The sequence below is a fragment of the Hippopotamus amphibius genome, chromosome 14 (assembly GCF_030028045.1).
Source record: "Hippopotamus amphibius kiboko isolate mHipAmp2 chromosome 14, mHipAmp2.hap2, whole genome shotgun sequence".
Taxonomy (NCBI): domain Eukaryota; kingdom Metazoa; phylum Chordata; class Mammalia; order Artiodactyla; family Hippopotamidae; genus Hippopotamus; species Hippopotamus amphibius.
The window spans coordinates 68,669,484-68,688,108 of record NC_080199.1 but is presented as its reverse complement, the minus strand read 5'-3'; the positions used below and the strand labels follow the sequence as shown (position 1 = coordinate 68,688,108).

General features: G+C 42.6%; 1 protein-coding gene across 4 annotated transcripts in view; it reads right to left on the bottom strand.

The window, feature by feature from the left end:
• DCLK1 (doublecortin like kinase 1) overlaps nucleotides 1–18,625 on the bottom strand; it is a 324,120-nt gene that overhangs the window by 139,504 nt on the left and 165,991 nt on the right. For 3 of the 4 annotated variants that reach the window (XM_057707600.1, XM_057707601.1, XM_057707602.1), the window contains exon 4: nucleotides 15,351–15,450. In XM_057707600.1, coding sequence (XP_057563583.1) covers nucleotides 15,351–15,450 — 100 coding nt within the window. Of the gene's footprint in view, nucleotides 1–11,999; nucleotides 12,127–15,350; nucleotides 15,451–18,625 lie in introns of those variants that run through there. The other variant, XM_057707604.1, reaches the window with a different exon arrangement.

Below are 18,625 nucleotides of genomic sequence, written 5' to 3'. Positions count from 1 at the left end.
AACCCCTCCTCCTCCAGGGCTGCTGCTCTTCTGAGAGTGCCTTTCAGGCTGATACTGAGGCACGGCCGGACTGACGCAAGCTCACGTAACGGAACAAGCCCCGGACTGGACATCGCAGCCCGCTTCAAGCCTTACCTGTCACACTAGCCTGCTGGTTGACTTCGGGCAGTGAACTTATAATTCCCCTGGGCTTTGGCTTCCTCACGTACAAAATCGAAGAACTGAACAAGACATTCCCTAAGTTCTTCCAATTCCAACAGTTAGGACTTTTACTGAGTAAGAGTAATCCCGTTCCCAAATGATCTGTCTGACGCGAATGTACGTGGTGTGAAATACAAAGTGCACTCAACAAGCAGATGGATGGGATTTTGGCTTTGACACCCTGTTAGGTGATTCGTGCCACAGGTCCCTCTCTTTAGCACAGTTCATTAAGAACTGACTGTCCACACAGTTGTTAAAACGTTTCTGTGGCCTCTGTGCAGAAATCAGATTTTTAAGGTGGGGATGTCAAATAAGGATGCCTCTCCTGAGTTGGGGGCTGGTCAATTTGCCTTTCTCTGCTTGCAAAGAACCAAAGTCTTTGATAAATTCATTTTTTACTTCCTCTGCTTGTTTCCTCCTCTTTACAAGTGGTTGGCATTGTTACTGTTACAGAATTAACAGGGATGTTTTCCCAGGATCTGGCCAGAGCTCATGTCGTATAATAAAAAAATGTGTCTGGTCTTCCTCCCAGGCTCCTGGGAGGGAGCCTAAAGCCTTAGAATTTTAAGTGATAGGAGTGTCCCTGTCACTCCTGGCCCCTCGAATCACGCCTGAGTTTATGCTAATGAGATGCCTCAAGATGCGGGCTGGTAACACCAAAAAGACCAACCATGTGATTTGAGGGTGGGGGCTTTGACTCACTTGATATCTTCCCGATCTCACAGAAGTGGGGAAGCTGCACACTGAGTTCAACCGTGTCGTCAGTGATGCAACCACCGGGCCTGCGTAACGAAACCTCAGTGAAAACACTGTACATCGAGCTCCATGGAGCTTCCCAGTTGCTGAACACATTAAGTGCCAGAAGGGTGACATGTCCTGATTCCACAGGTAGAGGGCATGGAAGCTCTTCCTCTGGGACCCTCCCAGACCTTGTCCTATGTGTCTCTTTATCTGGCTGGTCTTGATTTGGATCCTTTATAATAAAACTGTAACCATAAATAAAGCACTTGCCTGAGTTCTGTGTATTCCACCAAACTACTGAACCTGTAGGCAATTTAAGAACCCTTGAATTAGTAGCCAGTTGGTCAGAAGTGTGGGCGGCCTGGGGACCCCAGTATTGGCAGCTGGCATCTGAAATGAGGGTGACCTTGCTGGGGACTGTGCCCTTAACCTGCGAAGTCCGAGCTAACTCCAGGTAGTTAATGTCAGGATTGCAGAGCAGTCCTGCAGGCCCCCTGCCGCTACAGAGCTCTGCACGGGGTCCATCAGGCACGCGCCCACCCCAGGCTCTTTGCACGAACCGTCTCCCTAGCCTGGAGCATCCTTCCTCTCTGATCTTCATGACTGGCTCTGTCACCTCCTCCAAGGCTTTGCTCAAACGTCACCTTCCTGCTGAAGTATTCTCAAACTACAGTTGACCCTTGAACAACATGGGTTTGAACCGCGCAGGTCCACTTATAATGGATTTTTTTCAATAAACACAGTACCCATATTTTCACTTTACAGATCTTTAACTAAGTGTGGGGAAAAGTTTGTGTTTGATTAGAGGTCACAATATGCGGAATCCAAAGAACTAGAGTTTGAGTCCCAGATTCTACCCAGACTGTTTCGGCATCCTGCCCTTGGGGGAGTCGAATTTCAATTTCTTTGTTTTTGAGGCAGAGAAAGCAGTACACAGATTTTCAACCATGCTGGGGCTGGTGCCCTGAAGCCCCGCGTTGTTCAAGGATCACTATTTACAAGTGCACCCCCACCCACATCCTCCCATACACCCCACCCTACACACTCCCTTCCTTCGCTTCCCTGCTTCATTCTTCTTCATAGCACCTATCTTCTGATACTCCATGCAATTCGCTTATGATCTTGCTTATTAAATACCTTCCGCTTCCAGAACACAAACTTCATGTGGGCAAGAGTCTTTCTCACCTTAGTTCACTGCTGTATACCTACTGCTCAGAATGGGGCCTTGTACACAGTAGGTATTCACTAAATAGTAGTCAAATTCAGAGGAATCTATACCTATATGCGTACAACAAATATAAGATCAGTCTCCCTGATATAATAAAATGAACTCATATTGTCTTTAAACCCTTCTACACTTCATATATTCATCTATCCTACATTTCATATTTGGAAAACCCATTGTATATGGAAACATTTTATATCTCACTTGAGGAAGAAGAAACAACAGTACTCCTTTTTCCATAGGTTTTTAAAGCTAATCATAATGTTAACTAATCTTCTGGCTTCTAGTGGCATTCTCAGAATAATTCTGTTGAAAGGCAATTAAGTGTGAAAGAACAGCAACAAAAAAGTTATGAAAACAGAGATTTAGCTAAGGTTGAGGGGCAAACCAACAAAAGAAGACGTTTTGTTTGTTCCAGTGATAATCACCTCAAAAGCTTTACGACCTCAGTTCTCAATAGTTGGGCAGGGGGTTCTGTGGTCCTACCAGAGAAATGACTCAGCTGTCACACTGGTGGGATGCCCCACAAGGAAACAAGAGACAATCACAGTACCAGTTGGCCCTGGTGTACATTAATAACTAAATTAAAGGTAGAGATCGATGTTGTCTTTGATCAAAAGGATGCTAGTTTTCCCCTTGACTGTCTGACAGTGGTTTTCCTTCACTCACTCCCCTCCCTGCACTTAGAGGTGTGGATTCTTTTAGTTCCATTGCTGGTATTTCTTGACAAGGTTGCTGAGGTTTTTTGGCTTTGTTCTGATGATTTGATAGGATTCATATGAATTTAAAGAAACTCTTCTTCAGATCTGTTTGAGGTCTCCAAGAAAAGTGGGACTCCTGGTTTCACCATGACTCTGCATATTCAAACATGAGGATAAGTCACTCACACAATCATTTTTTTAACTAAGAGCTTTATCCATCTGCTTATTTTCCAGAACCACTGAGAGAGAAAATCTAGCTTTAGCAGCAAAGAATCATATAATATCAGGATCTTATTATATGTCATTTATTCTGAACACTTACAATAATGAAAATCTGTAAAGACAACCTATATCCACACACATATCAAATTATTAGCCAGTTCTGAAACTTGATTTTAGAATTATCTTCACATCAAGTATTTTTCCACAGTAATTTTCACTTCATCTGTTTTCTGGTATGTAGGTATTTAACTTCCCAGAATTTTCTTTGTTGAAACCCCAAGAATGCTTGACACAGAGAAGGCTCTTAACACACTCTTGGTGTGGGAATTCCACTGGCAGATTTCAAGCAGGAGAAAAAGCCTGAGTGCATATGTCCTGCAGACCCACGTTAAGAAGAAATTCCTAGCTACACCCTCCTGTACTCAGGGGCATGTGTGGGTCCAGTCCAGGGGACAAAAGAACCTGCTGTCCTCCTCTGTGGGACTGTTACTCAGCTGCAGGAAAAGAGTGACCCAGCCGAAGCTGGACATTGGATCTGTGGCTGGCCTGCCATGGCCACTCCCCAAGGAAACAGATGAAGGTTACTGCAGCTTTTCGCTTCTTCTCTTTGTCTGGGAGCTTGCAGGCAGCTGTGCTACTGCTGGTCTACAGCTAGAAAGGTCCCTAGCAGCATAACTTAGTTGGGAAGAGGAGGGGCCTGGAAACCAGGGAGACCTGGTTTCAACTCTGTCCTCTGCCATCATTTATCCGCAGGCAGAATTTGAGGGGTGAAGGCTCTTAAGTGGCCAGAACTCATGGCTCACATTAATAATACACTGGCTGGCATGAATACAATTAAAGCCCTGGATGGAAGTTCAAATATGCAATTAAAGAAGGAGAGTCTGGCTTGACATCACACCAGAAGCCCCAGAGAGTTCAGCAGGCCACAAGCTAACCATGACCCTGCACTGTCTGGCAACTCTTTAAAGAAACCATCATCACTCTTAGTCTGCATCTGAACACGTTCGATGCCTCTATTAAATACGTTTCTATTCTCTACACTATTTGAAGCCCCCAAGGACTACTGAGTTCAGTGCGGGGTTTATTTTAAAGAGGATATTGCTGACCACAAAGTATCCAGAGACATGTAACCAGGACAGTAGGGTGGTCTTAAGAGAGCTTTGCCTAAGAAACCTGGAAAAACGCTTTGGGGAAGTATTGGCAGGTGGAGCAGATTCCTACATGGATTCAACCAGCATCTCTTGGGCACTGACTATGTTCAGGGCAACATGGTAGGTGCTATGTTATAGAGATTAATGATACACAGGACCAGCCTGAAGTTACTTGCAATTAAGTATGATGAAATTCAAAGAGTCTGGGATCCCTGGTTTTCATCCCAATTCTAAATATGGTGATTTTGAGCAGTCTCTTATCTTCTGTTCACTTGGCACATTTGTTTGTAGAGCAACACTGCAGAGTTTTTCTGAGAATTAAATGAGACAAATATCGATAAAAAGAATGAGAAATCAGTAACTGGTTGGAACAGAGTAGATGGGGGAAGGCTTCCCCCCAAAAGGCAACTTTTCAACTGAACCTCAAAGGACAAGCGGGAGTTGGTTTTGGGTGATACAGGAGGAAAGGAAGAAGAGCATTCCAGGTGGATGGGACAGTATAACAAAGGCAGAGATACCGAGAATAAACAATTCTTCTGGGGAGACCAGAAAGTAACACTGCGGCTGGAGAGCAGAGGAAGAGTAAAGTGATGGTAGCAGCAGGAAAGAGACAACACAGCTGACTCATGAATGCCCCAGAACCGCGTGCCAAGGGAACCTGGGCAATGCACGGCTAGTCAAGTGAATTTAGGAGGATCAACCTGTATTTAAGCGTGGCTGGAACCAGGAAGCAAGTTAAGGAATCTTTATGAGTCTAAGCAAGAGATTAGGAGGAACTGACCCAAGATAATGGCAGTGACCCTGGAAATCAGGAGGGCAAACTGTTGGATAGGAGGAGTGAAGGTGAGGGGAAAGTGAAAGACAACTCCGTGACTCACAGCCTTGGGGCCGAGGAGAATGCTGATGCTGTCAGCTAGTGCAGGAAACGTAAATACGGTTCGGGAGCCCACGAAAGGAGTCGGGGTTAGAGACGTAGATTTGAGAGGAGGTACGCTTAAAGATTAAGAGTGTGTTGTCAAACATAAACAAACTTGGGTTTGAACCCTGCCTTTCACACTAGCTAGCTGTGTGGCCTCGGACAAATTATTTATCATCAAAGCCTTAATTTCCTTAATTGTAAAATTGGGAAAATTATACGTACTTCAAAGGCTTTGCTTATTGCTTACCATCTGGTTGTCATTTGTCACCGTCACTGTCTACCATAACCATCATTGCTGAAACCATTAAGGTAGATGAACTTGGCGAGGCGTAGAGAGCAATTAGTAGAAAAAAAGAAAAAGAGTTGAGGAATAAATCTTCGGGAACAATTATTAAGGGATACACGACAGAAGAACTGACTTGAAAGAAGCTCAGGAATAGTCATGGACATGGGCAGAAGGCCAGGACAGACCATGAAGGACAAGGGGGAGATCATCAAAATTGTCAAATGCTTCAAAAAGAGTCGGGGAGGAAAAAAAATGGAGAACATGGGATGTAGTGATGTGAAGGTTGTCCTCATTTAGTAGCATGAGTACATGAGTGGAGGGAAGGGGAGTTACAAACATAATAGGATTCAAAACGGAATCCTATTACACCTTACACATTATCCCCCTTCAAAGGGACATGTATCAGACACCAACGTGTATCGTGAGATGGATCAGCTTCTGGAAATGTCAAAGTAGATGTAAACAAACAATTATAGGCCTTAGTCTTCTTACCCACTTTCAAAGGTATAAAAGGCTTAAAGTTATTAGCGAGAAAGGGAATTTGTGAGACAGATTTCTTTAGAGAAATCCTGTGCAGTGAATACTCTCATTCCAAAAGAGGGGAGAGGCTTCCCTTCACCTCAGCTGGGACTTCACTGGCAGATCTGAAGAGCTCGGTCCATGTCATCGTGGATGGAGGGAAACAGTAGATGGGTGTTTGAATGTTTGGTTTTCCCCCCGAGAACCTTAGGCAGCAGAATAAAGGAGATTTGGTTGCCTTGAGTGGTTTGTTGTTGGGGCAAAAGGCATATGAGTGTTTTGACGGATTTGAGAGAGTGAGCTGGCATGAAGATAACTTAAATTCTTCCCTAGAGGATCATCTGAAGCCAACAGGGAGAGCTCTGGCAAACAAGGACTGAGGGAGACATATCCAATGCTGGAAGAAACTGAACTGACCACATCAAAGAAGAGTAGAAAGTTCCCAGTGAGAGCCCTTGAAGAATCCATGAAAACACTAATAAGAGAAGCTGGCTTCGTAGGGCATCTGCTGGCCCAGAGTCCGGGCCATCACAGCACAACACAGTCAGGCAGGACTCTCCGCCCCTTCCTCATCGCCCTGCTCTTCTGCCGCCTTCCCTACTCCAACCCTGCAAGGATCAACAACAGCACAGAGGCCGCAAGTAAATAGGAGAGAAAGTATCAACCCCGCTTTTTTTTCTTCAGAGAAAGACCTCACTATTTTGGGCCCCAGATAGGTAAGGACAAAGAATTTCAACTCGGAATGACTATTGCATGGGACTGGTTAGTTCCACTTTTGCACTAGCAAAATGATTTGCAGCTAGCAGAGTCCATGACACTCTTTACTATCTTAGGAGGGAGCACAAAAGTCTTGAGAGATTTGCCCACGTGTCATTTAGTGGCAAAAGAAGAACTTTCACCACCATATAAATTTAAAAGATAGTGGGGGGGGGGGAGTCAAGGAAGGGAGGGAATACGGGGATATGTGTATAAAAACAGATGATTGAACTTGGTGTACCCCCCAAAAAATAAAAAGAATAAAAAAATAATAAAAAAATAAAAGATAGTGGAAGACAATTTTTTAAGGAAAAAAAGACCCATGATTCTTGTGTTTTCAGTGTCCCATTTACCCAAAGGTATAAAAAATGAGTCAGGATGAGGCGATGGAGGGTTCAAGGACAGTGATATTGTTTAAGCTGTTTGGCAGAGACAGAAAGGGCATTGGGCTTTGATGAGATGACTGACAGCTCTTTGAGGAACAGAAAAATTTAGGCACAACCATGAGTTGAGGAGAAAGAGACTGTAGAGCCAGGGTAAACAACAATAGGGAGGGAATGCTGATAAGGCAAAGTCACAAATAAGAGAAAAGACAAAGTCAAGAACACTGTCATTGCCATTAGAAAGGAAGAGAGATTCTTCTTCCTTTGAAAGATGGGAGAAGGAGGGGAGAAGAGTGAAGATTTAGGAACATTTTGGTCTAGAAGGAAAGGAAAATTAAATAGTTTACTGTGAATGACTTTGATCATCCTGACAGTCTAGGAGGAAAGCTCATATTCTAAGAATGAAGGCAGTAGGTGGTTTTTATTACTCTAGAGGGCAGAATTAGGACCACTATGCACAAGCTCAAGAGATTTGTTTGGGCTCAATATAAGAAAGAACTTAGTAAAAATCAGCACTAGTGGACAGTGGAACTGGCCTTCTTATAAAGGTGTAAGTTGCCAGAACAGATGGTTCTAGTTAGGGACGGATGAACAACTGTTGCAGTGCTGTGCAGAGGGAGGGTGAACTCATGATCTCTAAGACTCAATGTATAGGATTCATTCTCAATGTTATATTTTGTAGGCTTTTCCATGTGAACAAGTCAGGTGTCACTGTTACTGAACACAAGAAAAAGAAGCCTCGGGACTTCCCTGGTGGCGCAGTGGTTAAGAACATGCCTGCCAATATAGGGGACACGGGTTTGATCCCTGGTCTGGGAAGATCCCACATGCCTCAGAGCAACTAAGTCCATGCATCACAACTACTGAGCCCACGCACCACAACTACTGAAGCCCATGCACCTAGAGCCCATGCTCCACAACAAGGGAAGTCACTGCAATGAGAAGCCTGCACACCACAATGAAGAAGAGTAGCCCCTGCTCGCTGCAACTAGAGAAAGCCCGTACACAACAACAAAGACCCAATGCAGCAAATAAATAAACAAGGAAATAAATTTTTAAAATAAAAATAAATAAATAAAAAGAAGCCCATGAGGACTGAAAGGGAAAGTGTAAAGAAAAGATTGCATATGTTATACAATGTCTTGCTTTCCTAAGGAGAAAGTCATCTATTTGCAGCAAAGGAACTAGCTTGTACTTGAGTTCGATTCTGTCTCCAAAGTATAATATGTCTCTATATGTCTCCAAAGTATCTATACGTCTCCATAGCTTGGCAGTGGATTAAATTAGAAAATATCACTATGTTCCAGGGAACTTTATATTTATACATGAGCTAAAATGTCGCCATGGTGGAGGAAGTCTCCAGAACCCCTTTAGTTTTTCCACAGCTAAGAGGCAAATGCAAACTTGCTGACAAGAGCAAAGCACATTAGCCAATGGGCTCTCTGTTTGGAACTCATAAAAAACACACCAGATTTTCTATCCAAAAATGAAATGTCACAGAAACTTGGCAATTATTCAGCAAGACAGTTATACTTTTTTTTTTTGAAATAAGAACTGTACATTTCTAACATCAACATCTACTAAAACAAAGTATTCCAGCACCAGGTACCACGCATCTCAAAGAAATCTGCCCACAGATTCAATTTAAACTGGCCACATAATCCAATTAAAATTCAAATCTACAAAGAATTGTCAGTCTGTTGTGACCCATCAGATATTTCACCTCGATGTTTCTCCAAAGAGATAAAATACACAAGAACAGCAAACTCCAATTAATATCCTGAGCCACAGTTCAGCACCTAAGATGCTTGACATCTTTAGACGTAAGCAATATTAAAAGTCACATGAGGGTCCTGTTTCACGGAAGTGTCACTGTCTACGATTATTCGTGCCTAGCACACTGCCTGGCACATGGTAAGTTAGCTCAGCTTATTGAACAAATGAATGGATGCATGAAAGAATGAATGAATTTTGTTAGCAGTAGCTCAAAAGCCACTCTGTGAGGAGGTCTGGTCAATCCGGACACTGAGCATCTTCCCAGTGTTTCCAATGACCTCACGGTTTCTCAGTGTCACCAGCCACAGGACAGAGCAGCCAGGCCATCAGAATCCCTTTGACCCAAATCGACGTGGACCTAAGGGCTGGGATTCCTGAACACTGTCAGTTTTAGAAGTCTGACTGGTTCTAAATGTGGTTTGGTTTAATCTTCCAGAAATTCCCTCCAGAAAAGGGTGGATATCTTCAAAGGTCACTTAATTTCCTCTTACCTCCATTACAGGAATTAAAGTTGAGAGTCGGAAATAAGCAACAGATAATCACTTTTTTTTTTGTTCTAAAGAGCACCAAAAGCACATCTTGGTAACATCTGCCTCCAATTCAGCCCGGCCAATGGATCTGCGTGGCCGAGTCCAGCTGCAACCCACCAGGAGGTCTGTTTCAGCTGGGGTGTCATTCACTAGCATCATTCGCTGAGGAACAAGGAACACAGTTTTGAACGTGCTTTGACATTTACTATCTCATTTGAGGTCCATTACAACCCAGGGGGGAAAAGAAAGGGTGTTTTACAGAACAGAAAGCAGGCTTGGAGACGTAGAGACCACACGGCAAGTAGGACATGCAGCTTGGGCTAGACCTTTGTCTTCTAACCCTGTCCCTGTTTCTCCTACGCTAGGTTCTAACCCTATTTTCCTATCACCCAGAGTTGGGGAAATCAATCAGGATCCTGTGGTGCATGGTGCCTGATGTAGCGTCTGGTGCATCTCATTCAGGACATGAGTCCTTGGAAAGTGGTCCAGATGGACTATTCCTAGAAACATTTATCAAGTGGACCCTGAGTACCTGACACCGTGGGGGTCCATAAGAGAGGAAATGTCCCTTCTAGAATCACATATCCAGAAAAGAACACTATACTCCAGATGGGTCTGTCTAGTGCAGGAAAAAGCTGGACTAGCATTCCCCAAAGATAGGACCCGACGTGTCTCCCCCAAGTTTTAGTGCAGTTTGAAACCTTCATACCTTCAGAAGTATAAGCCCTACAAACTTAACAGGAAATGTTATGTGAGAGCTCAATTATTTAAGTTTGTTCTATACTTTTATGCTGGATTTATCATACTTCTAAGTTTTGTGAATTTTGAATAACACTTAATTTTTGTTTCAGTCAACATTTGCCATCTTCAATCAGAGGAGCTCTAATACATGATATGCCTACAATAAATACAGCAAAGGAGCCACATCTCATAATAAGCCTGCAGTCCACTAAAAGTAACTTTCACATGGGCTACTGTTAACATACATTGCTCCTAACCAAGCTTGCAGTGCTGGCTTTTTTGTTTTTAATTAAAAAAAAAAAAAATCCCAAGAGCACTCCTTTTTGTTTAAGCCCATTCAATTTTATCATCCTAGATACAATCCATCCTGTTAAAATTCTGTGGATCCTCATCTGTCTTCTACCATATTAGCTCCCCTCCGAGATGATTTCATCCACACACCATCAACTTTCTCAAACGGGCATTTCTAACAATGCTAAACTATGCAGAATCCAAGGCAGAACCTTGGGGTGTGACTCTCAGCCAACAAACAGCCCTTCCCTTTAGGGACCTTATGGGATCAATTCTAACAGAGATCTCTCCCAGCATATTCCACCTCTAAATCAGTATTGATAACTTGTGGACAAGGCGGTTCAATCAATTAAAAACACAACCACCTCTATCCTTCAGACTGTACGTTTTCATCTTTAGTCGAAGGGATTTCAAGAGGGGCTCTGTCAAGTGCACTGCTGAAATTCTCAGCCCATCCCTCTGGTCCCTCCAGAGAGTGATCCCACCTAGGAAAGGTAAGGAGGAGGCAGCCTTGTCAGCCCTTTTGTTTATGTATTCTAATTACGATAAAGCTATAACTGTGCAAACCTAAAGACAGGACAAAACAAACACAGAAAAGCGGGTTTACTTGTACCTCAAGTTCAAATAAAATCGGGACAACTCCAAACAATATTTGTGCCCCCCCAAAAAAAAAGAGATGTCATGGGGCTTCTTCCCAGTGGTAAAGAACCTACCTTCCAATGCAGGGGTCGCGGGTTCCATCCCTGGTCAGGGAACTAAGATCCCACGTGCTGTGGGACAACCAAGCCCACGTGCCACAACTACAGAGCCCAGAGGCCCTGGAGCCTGCTCACCACAACTAGAGAAGAGAAAACCTGCACGCCACACCTACAGAGAAGCCCGTGTGCCGCAACGAAGATCCCACGTGCTGCAACTAAGACCCGACGCAGCCAAAATAAATTAAATTAAAAAGTATATATATACATCAGAGACCTAACCCTGGTACCTGTGAACGTGACCTTTGAAACAGAATCTCTGCAGGTGCAATCGTGTTAAGGTGAGGCCTTACTGGATTAGTGTGAGCCCTAATCCAGTGATTGGTATCCTTACAAGAAGAGGGACATTTGGACACACAGAGAAGCCCAGGTGAGGACGGAGGCAGGGACTGGGGTGATGCTACAACAAGCTAGTGATGCCAAGGATTGCTGGCAAGGAAGAGGCCCAGAAGGATTCTTCTCTAGAGCCTTTGAAAGGAGCACAGCCCTTCCAATGCCTTAATCTTGGACTTTCGGCCTCCAGAACTTTTAGAGAATCAACATCTGTCATTTTCAGCCACTGTGGTGCTTTGTTACGGCGGCCCTAGGAAACAAAACCCTCAAGCAAAAATATGTAAGTCTGAGGTCATGTCCATTAACATTGGAATCAAGAGCACTCGGGAACTGGTAAACAAAGAGGATGAGCAGAAAGAGAAAGACAGATACCACAGGATGTCACTGGCATGTGGAATCTAAAACACGGCACAAATGAACCTATCTACGAAACGGAAACAGACTCACACATATAGAGAACAGACCTGTGGTTGCCAAGGGGTGGGGTGGGGGAGGGATGGAGTGGGAGTCGAGGATCGGCAGATGCAAACTAGTATATAGAGAACGGATAAACAACGAGGTCCTTCTGTAGAGCACAGGGAACTATATTCAACATCCTGTGATAAAAAACCATAATGGAAAAGAATATAAGTAAGAATGTACAAACACACACACACATATATATACACACAAATACATACATAACCAAGTCACTCTGCTGTACAGCAGAACTTAACACAACATTATAAATCAACTCTCCTTCAACAAAAATAATACAATTAAATTTTTTAAAAAAAGGACGAGTGAGGTTTAAACTCCTGAGCAGGTGGAAGGCCTGGCCGGGGTGAAGTACGTGGATGAAGAGACTGGCCAGGTGAGTTTGGGGGTGTTGGCTTTGAAGCTGGGGAGCGGACAGAAGGTGACATCCTGTGACAGGATCCTCACCGAGAAGTTACTTATCCCTCCCAGGTAGGAGGCAGGCATTTCTCAACAAAATCCTCTCACTTTTTAGTGGCAACAAATCATACGTCTGTCAGTTTATCACCAATATACAAGCAAAACCTTGCGAAGCTTCCTGTCTCCAATTTGGCATTTTCCTTGACTATGTTTCATCATTTCCAAATTAGACCACGAGCCATGCAGGGGAAGGATCCGTCGGCCAGTCTGCCTCTATATATAGTGCTGCACCCACCACGGGAGAAGGTGCTAAGAATCCAATGATGGATGACGATAGCGCTAAAATGATTACCTCTGGAGCTGGAAGCAGGAAGGCATTTTTTTCCTCGTGAAAACAGGGGAGGAAGGAGGCTCCTGCGCAGTTTCTAATATTGATCTGATCCACTGTAGCCCCACGAAATACACGTCTGTAATGGCAGAACGCCTCCCTGCAAAGGCCTTAAGAGCCGTCTCCAGAAGCTTTCCCAGCAGTAATTAGGGGGATGTATTATTGCTAACCTTGAACACACTGGGAGCTGGGTTAATCTCGAGAGAGAAAATAAAAGTGCTGCCTTGTGGCAAAAGAGCACTTCTTGGCACCATTAAATCAAGCACAGCCCTGCGCCAGCATTAATCCAGTGGATGTCTGGGCCCCCTGCGGACACGCCTTTCAGGAAGCTCCTATGGAAGAGGCCAAATGAAGCCCCAACGTGCAAATACCATTTAGCAAGTACAGATAAGCTGGGCGAAATCATGCTCAGAGCACTTAAAAAAAGATTCAAATGTTAATAGATTAGCACCAGAACATGCTGTACAAGCAACAGGGAAATTGCAGTTGTCAACGTGTGAATTTAGTCTCAGGGTAGGTTCATCCAAGGAAGTAAAATCTCAATTTAGACTTCTTCTCTGCCCCCTCCCCCAATCCACGTGTTTCTCTGAGGCTGGGGGAGGACACTGTTACTCAGCAAATGTATTTCACACCAAGAGATGCTTAGGGTATATTCATCCCAGGAAAGGATGTGACGTTCTCACTTTCTCACTAAAATAGTCTGAAGTGGTCCTTCACGGGGCCAAGCCACACGTGATGGGCAGTATCTCCTGATGCATGTGTGCGTACATGTGTGTGCGTGTATTCTTCTTAATGAGAAAAGTTTCTAAAGGGGAATTACAAGGGATTTTTATGTTGTACTTTTCAGAAAGCCTGCCTGCCCACCTTTGCAGATGAACACAGTAGGCTGCAGCATCCCGGCTGGAGAGCACATTGCCAAGAGGCAAAGCCCAGCCCCAAGGCCACACCAAGCAAGGCGGGGGAGGGGAGAAGCTCCAAGTCTACCTGGGGGCTGCGCAGAGATGGAGGGCTAGGGAACCCCGGGCCGACTCTGCTGATTTGAAACTGAACTGTATTCCAGTTCGAGTCTGACAGGCTGCTTTCCATATCAAAGCAACAAATGAATCTTTCATTTCAGAATGCATCTGGTCTCTCGGACCATTCCATCAGAAACAGCTATTTTCTTTACGTTGAAAGTCAAGGCAGTTCATTTTTCTCAAAACTGTGCTGCCAGCTCTTCTGCCTGACTCCAAACCTTCGCTTGTTTTCCAAAATGGCAAAGCTGCCTTATCCTGAAGGAGGAGTGGGATGGGGCAGACCCTCCCCAAGGACATTATATGTGTGAGATATTTACACAAATCTTTGCCCCCAAGGACAGTCTATCAGAGATAAAGAGGGAAGGTATTTAGAGAAAACTTATTTAGAGGGAAAGAGATACCAAACCATTCTTTCAATTAAGCCCTTTCAACAAAAATATCAATAACTTAAATCTCTTCAAGTGATATATCTATATATATACTTTTATTGAGCTTTTAAAGTTTTCATGATAAAGAATCAATCTCTCTTATTCTTATACCTCCCTATAAACCTCAAGTCATTTTAAAATGATGAAATAATTGTAGTGTGTTTAAATGCATGGAACTGATATGTATATACGCATATTATATACTCTGCGTGCATGGTACATCAGCTATATTGGAGTTCCAGTATTTCCCATCCACTTGGTCAAAAGCTCACTAATGTATCTGCGTTCATTTAAGCAAGAAATTTATTATCACTTTAAAAAGTATTTCCAACTAACAACAATCTGAATTGTCAATAAATATGTACTATGTCCCTAATTAAATCAGAAGTAATAAGATCAAGGAAAGGTCTCTCTGTTCAGGGCAATAATCTTTCCTGTGATGCTGGTAAGATTCTAAGATGATTTATGGTATCAAAAACCATCAATCTTGAACTTACAAGCTTTCACATTCATTTCCTAAGATGCATCTTTCCCTCTTTATCAACTACTCCTTCTCTATCAATTGCAAAAAAAAAAAAAATCAAATTTCATTTTTAAAGGAAGGAAGCTCTCCTCCTCTTTTTTGATTCTTTACAGTTACTAATGACATACAAATTCTGACATATTTAAAGGAAAAGGATGCAAAACATCTTTCTTATTAAGACCTAAACGATAAAGGAGGCCATGTGAAAGCTGAGTCTAGATATATACTCAATAATTTTAAGTTACATATCTTTCGACTATGCATTTTGAGAAAAATATATAATTAAAGATGTAGAAATCTGCACCATGATTTTTCTATAGAACATCAATTTAGTTATGAAATGGTTATAAGTTAGCCACTGGTAATTTACTCTTCTAAATGATTTAACCTTTCCAATTATCATTTCATCTGTTTTCTATATAAAAAAAAAAAATCAAAGAAATTCGAGATATGGAAAAGCCATGTTGGTTGAGGATCTGAAACTGATTTGGTAGCTTTCGAGCTGACATAATCTTGGCCTGGTGCAGCTCATTTTGGAAAGCTGCCTCAAATTTCCCCTGGTTTTGAACTTTTTTTTTTTTTTCCTTACCACTTTCATCTAGCAAGAAATCATCCTGGTAACGGAACTTCTCCGGTCCACATGCAATAAAAATGTCATCGTCACCAAAAAAGTCCTGAAGGCACATCACCTACAAGAGAAAAGCATGGCACTCAGCAAGAGGTCAGCAGAACAGCAATTACAACAATGCATCCCTGCAAGTGGACATCTGCATAAAGCCACTTCCCATCTAATGGAATCAACAGGGCAGCTTCTCCAGAGGAATTTCAAAAGAAGGTTTCAAGCATCTGTTACTAGTAAGAAACATGTTCCGTTTCAGTGGTGCAGGAAGACAGGATAAGGAAAATAGAACCGGTAACTGTCACATTTATTAGTTGATATATCAATAGGCTATGAGGTAAGAGCCCTTTATTTTCATAGCAGAGTGGATGCAGCAACATGTGGAAAAGGAACGCTCCTTCACTCTTCCAAATGTAATTAGTCCTTGATAGCTGTAAACGTCGGCATCTGATTTTAGCAACAAACACATTTTCTAGTAACTGATGCTGTAGTTGCGATACACACAGTGACCACTGGGGTAACAACTGGAGAAAAATATTTGTATCCTAACAGGAATATAACAATCTCCTTGAGACCCATTCCACCTCTAGTTAAAACAAAAATGTTACCCTTCATAAAAGGAATAATAGAAAAAAGTCTGTTATTTCTGAGATTTAGATACAGAGGAACTGTATGCCCTCACTCAAGCTAAGCGAAACTTTAACACTCCTGTGGGCTCCCCAGCCTGCAGTCACACAAAGGGAAAGTTTTAAAACAACCTTTTGATATTTATTCAACTTCTTCTCCAATACGAACTCTGAGAGCTAAGTGCTGCTTTTCAAGTAAATGTGGTCCAGATGAATACTGTCAAGCTTACTGCTGTCTGTGGATACATGGTTGTGTGGTATAATATTTGTTTGTTCGCAGTATGTATAATGCCAGCAGAAGTCACCGGAAACACTGCTGATTTCTATTTTCAATTTTCTTTGACCACTTGGAGCAGATCGTAAAGTAGTCAACTGAAGGCACCACTCAGAGCTGCATGAAATAGATTTTCTTATTTATCTATTGCATTTTTCCTTGCGTATTTGAGGACCAGAGACAAGCCTTCCTGTGTCTTGATGTGTGAGATACTTTTGGTCTGTGTTTCCTATGAGCCCCTTCCTTATTTGCTGGTAGCTTCATCCTCAGAGCACCTCTGGGGTTCTGCTCCTTGTCAGTTCCTGCAGCATGACCCTGACAAGTCAAAGATGCTGTAGGACTTACAGGAGTAAGTTGGGAGAAGACAGCATCATTTAGAATCCCAAATGCAATGCTGTGGAGGCATCAGATAGTTTTCGCAGATAATCTCTCACTTCCAAATAACCACTTGGCCGAGGCCTTTGGAATGATATTTCTCTAACAGTTTGCTAGTAAGCATTAAGTATGAGTGAGGGACATCCTTGCTTGTCAGTGCTTATTCTGTCTGTAAAAGCTTGAAAACACAGATGACTTAAGAGGGAAACTGTAATCATTGAGGAAGATGGACCGAAGATCTTAAGACGTGTGTCAGGAGCTCTGATCATCTACTTGACGTAAAAACAGGCTCTTTGATTTCAGAACCCACTCTCTGTTTCACTCTCTCTGTCAGATTCCAACCACGACCCTGTTCATTTTTACCTTCATGACACAACACCCCAACCCCAGCTTTCTCTATCAGAGTGGGTATCATCCCAGCTAACCCTACACAGGCTGTTGTCATTTTATGTGCGGAAGTCCACACTGTGCTGACTATGTGTCCATTAGCATACAGCACACATGCATACAAAAATGCATGAGAATGGGAGACTGCGTCTTATTCAGGCAAAATGTGAATTAACCCAAAAAAAGCAGTATTTCCTAAAGTGAGCGTGATTCATAGCATATGTGCCAAAAAGGGTCCTACAGACAAAGAGATTTGGGAAATATTTACCCAATATTTATCCAACATAAACAGGTTTCTTTATTTCTGGTCTTCTCAAAAACCCTTAATGTGCTAATGTACACTGCAAGTGCAAGGAGGAGATGATAGAAAAATACTGTGTTTCCCAGACTTATTTGATTCTGGAACTCTTCTCACCCAGCATGGTAGGACTTGTGTTTGACAGGGTCCCTTTGGTACCGTGCTGACAGCCATACGTGAAAAGAACACACAAAGGAAACAAAAGTTACTCACCCCACTCCTGAATAGCCACACTTCTCTAGCTGATAAATATTTATTGGCTAATTTTTAACTCATTCAAACATTTATGCTGGACCTACTCCGTGCCAGGCTCTGTGCCAAACTTTACGATGACAAAGCTCTGATGGATGAAAAATACCGTTTTCCAAAAGAAACTCTCCTTTCTTTCCACATATTCCCATCATTTGCATTTTAGAACATCAGATGGCCAGCCAGATCACATTCAAATACCGGTGCCTATTTGATGCCACTGCTAAGTGGGCAAATAACTAGGAAAACTATAACGTGTTATAAGCAGGTTGCCAGCCAACCCCCACCCATCATATATCCCCATGACCATCCTCCCAGCCTGAGACTCAGAGAACAGAACAGACAACGATGCAGCGTGGACAGTTTAGGTATAATTCTGTTGGCAAGTGGCAACTGAAAAAAGATGAGCTTTTGATGTTTCCAACTCAACGATTCCAAGAAAATAAAAGGAATGCAGTGATGGTTAAGGAAAAGTAACTGTCATCACCCAGCACAAAAAAAGACAAGGAAAAGTCCTTTCAATGCCAAGCAACGTGCATTCATTTACCTCTCGATTTTCAGTGACTAAAATCAAAGCATTTGTTCAACTGTCAGAAACTGTGGTGTTTTCTATGTTTTTTGCTCTGGCTTCATTTAGCCATTTCCCTGCTCACAACCTCCCACCAGAGAAGGTGGGTGTGGTCAGTAGATCAAATTCAAATTTATAAAACTGCTCCTTGTTAGAAGCCTTGGTAAAAGAGTTGACAGCAAAGGAGGCTTAAACAAAAGGTTACAATAAAGATGGATTTAGGATAATCTATGCACTTCAATTATCCATGCTTTCACTCTTTATCACTGATCTAGAGGTACCCATAAGTGTATTCCATCTAGCAATAAAGAATAACAGAGGAAGATTTATAACTGTTTTCTCCAGGCCAGTATACTTTGAGAATTTTCCTTTAGGCATTACCGTATATTCTGATATCAAAGGATTAGAAAAGACAGAGAAATGTAAAACCAATGTTGTACAGAATTATCTGATTTGATAAATCTATAC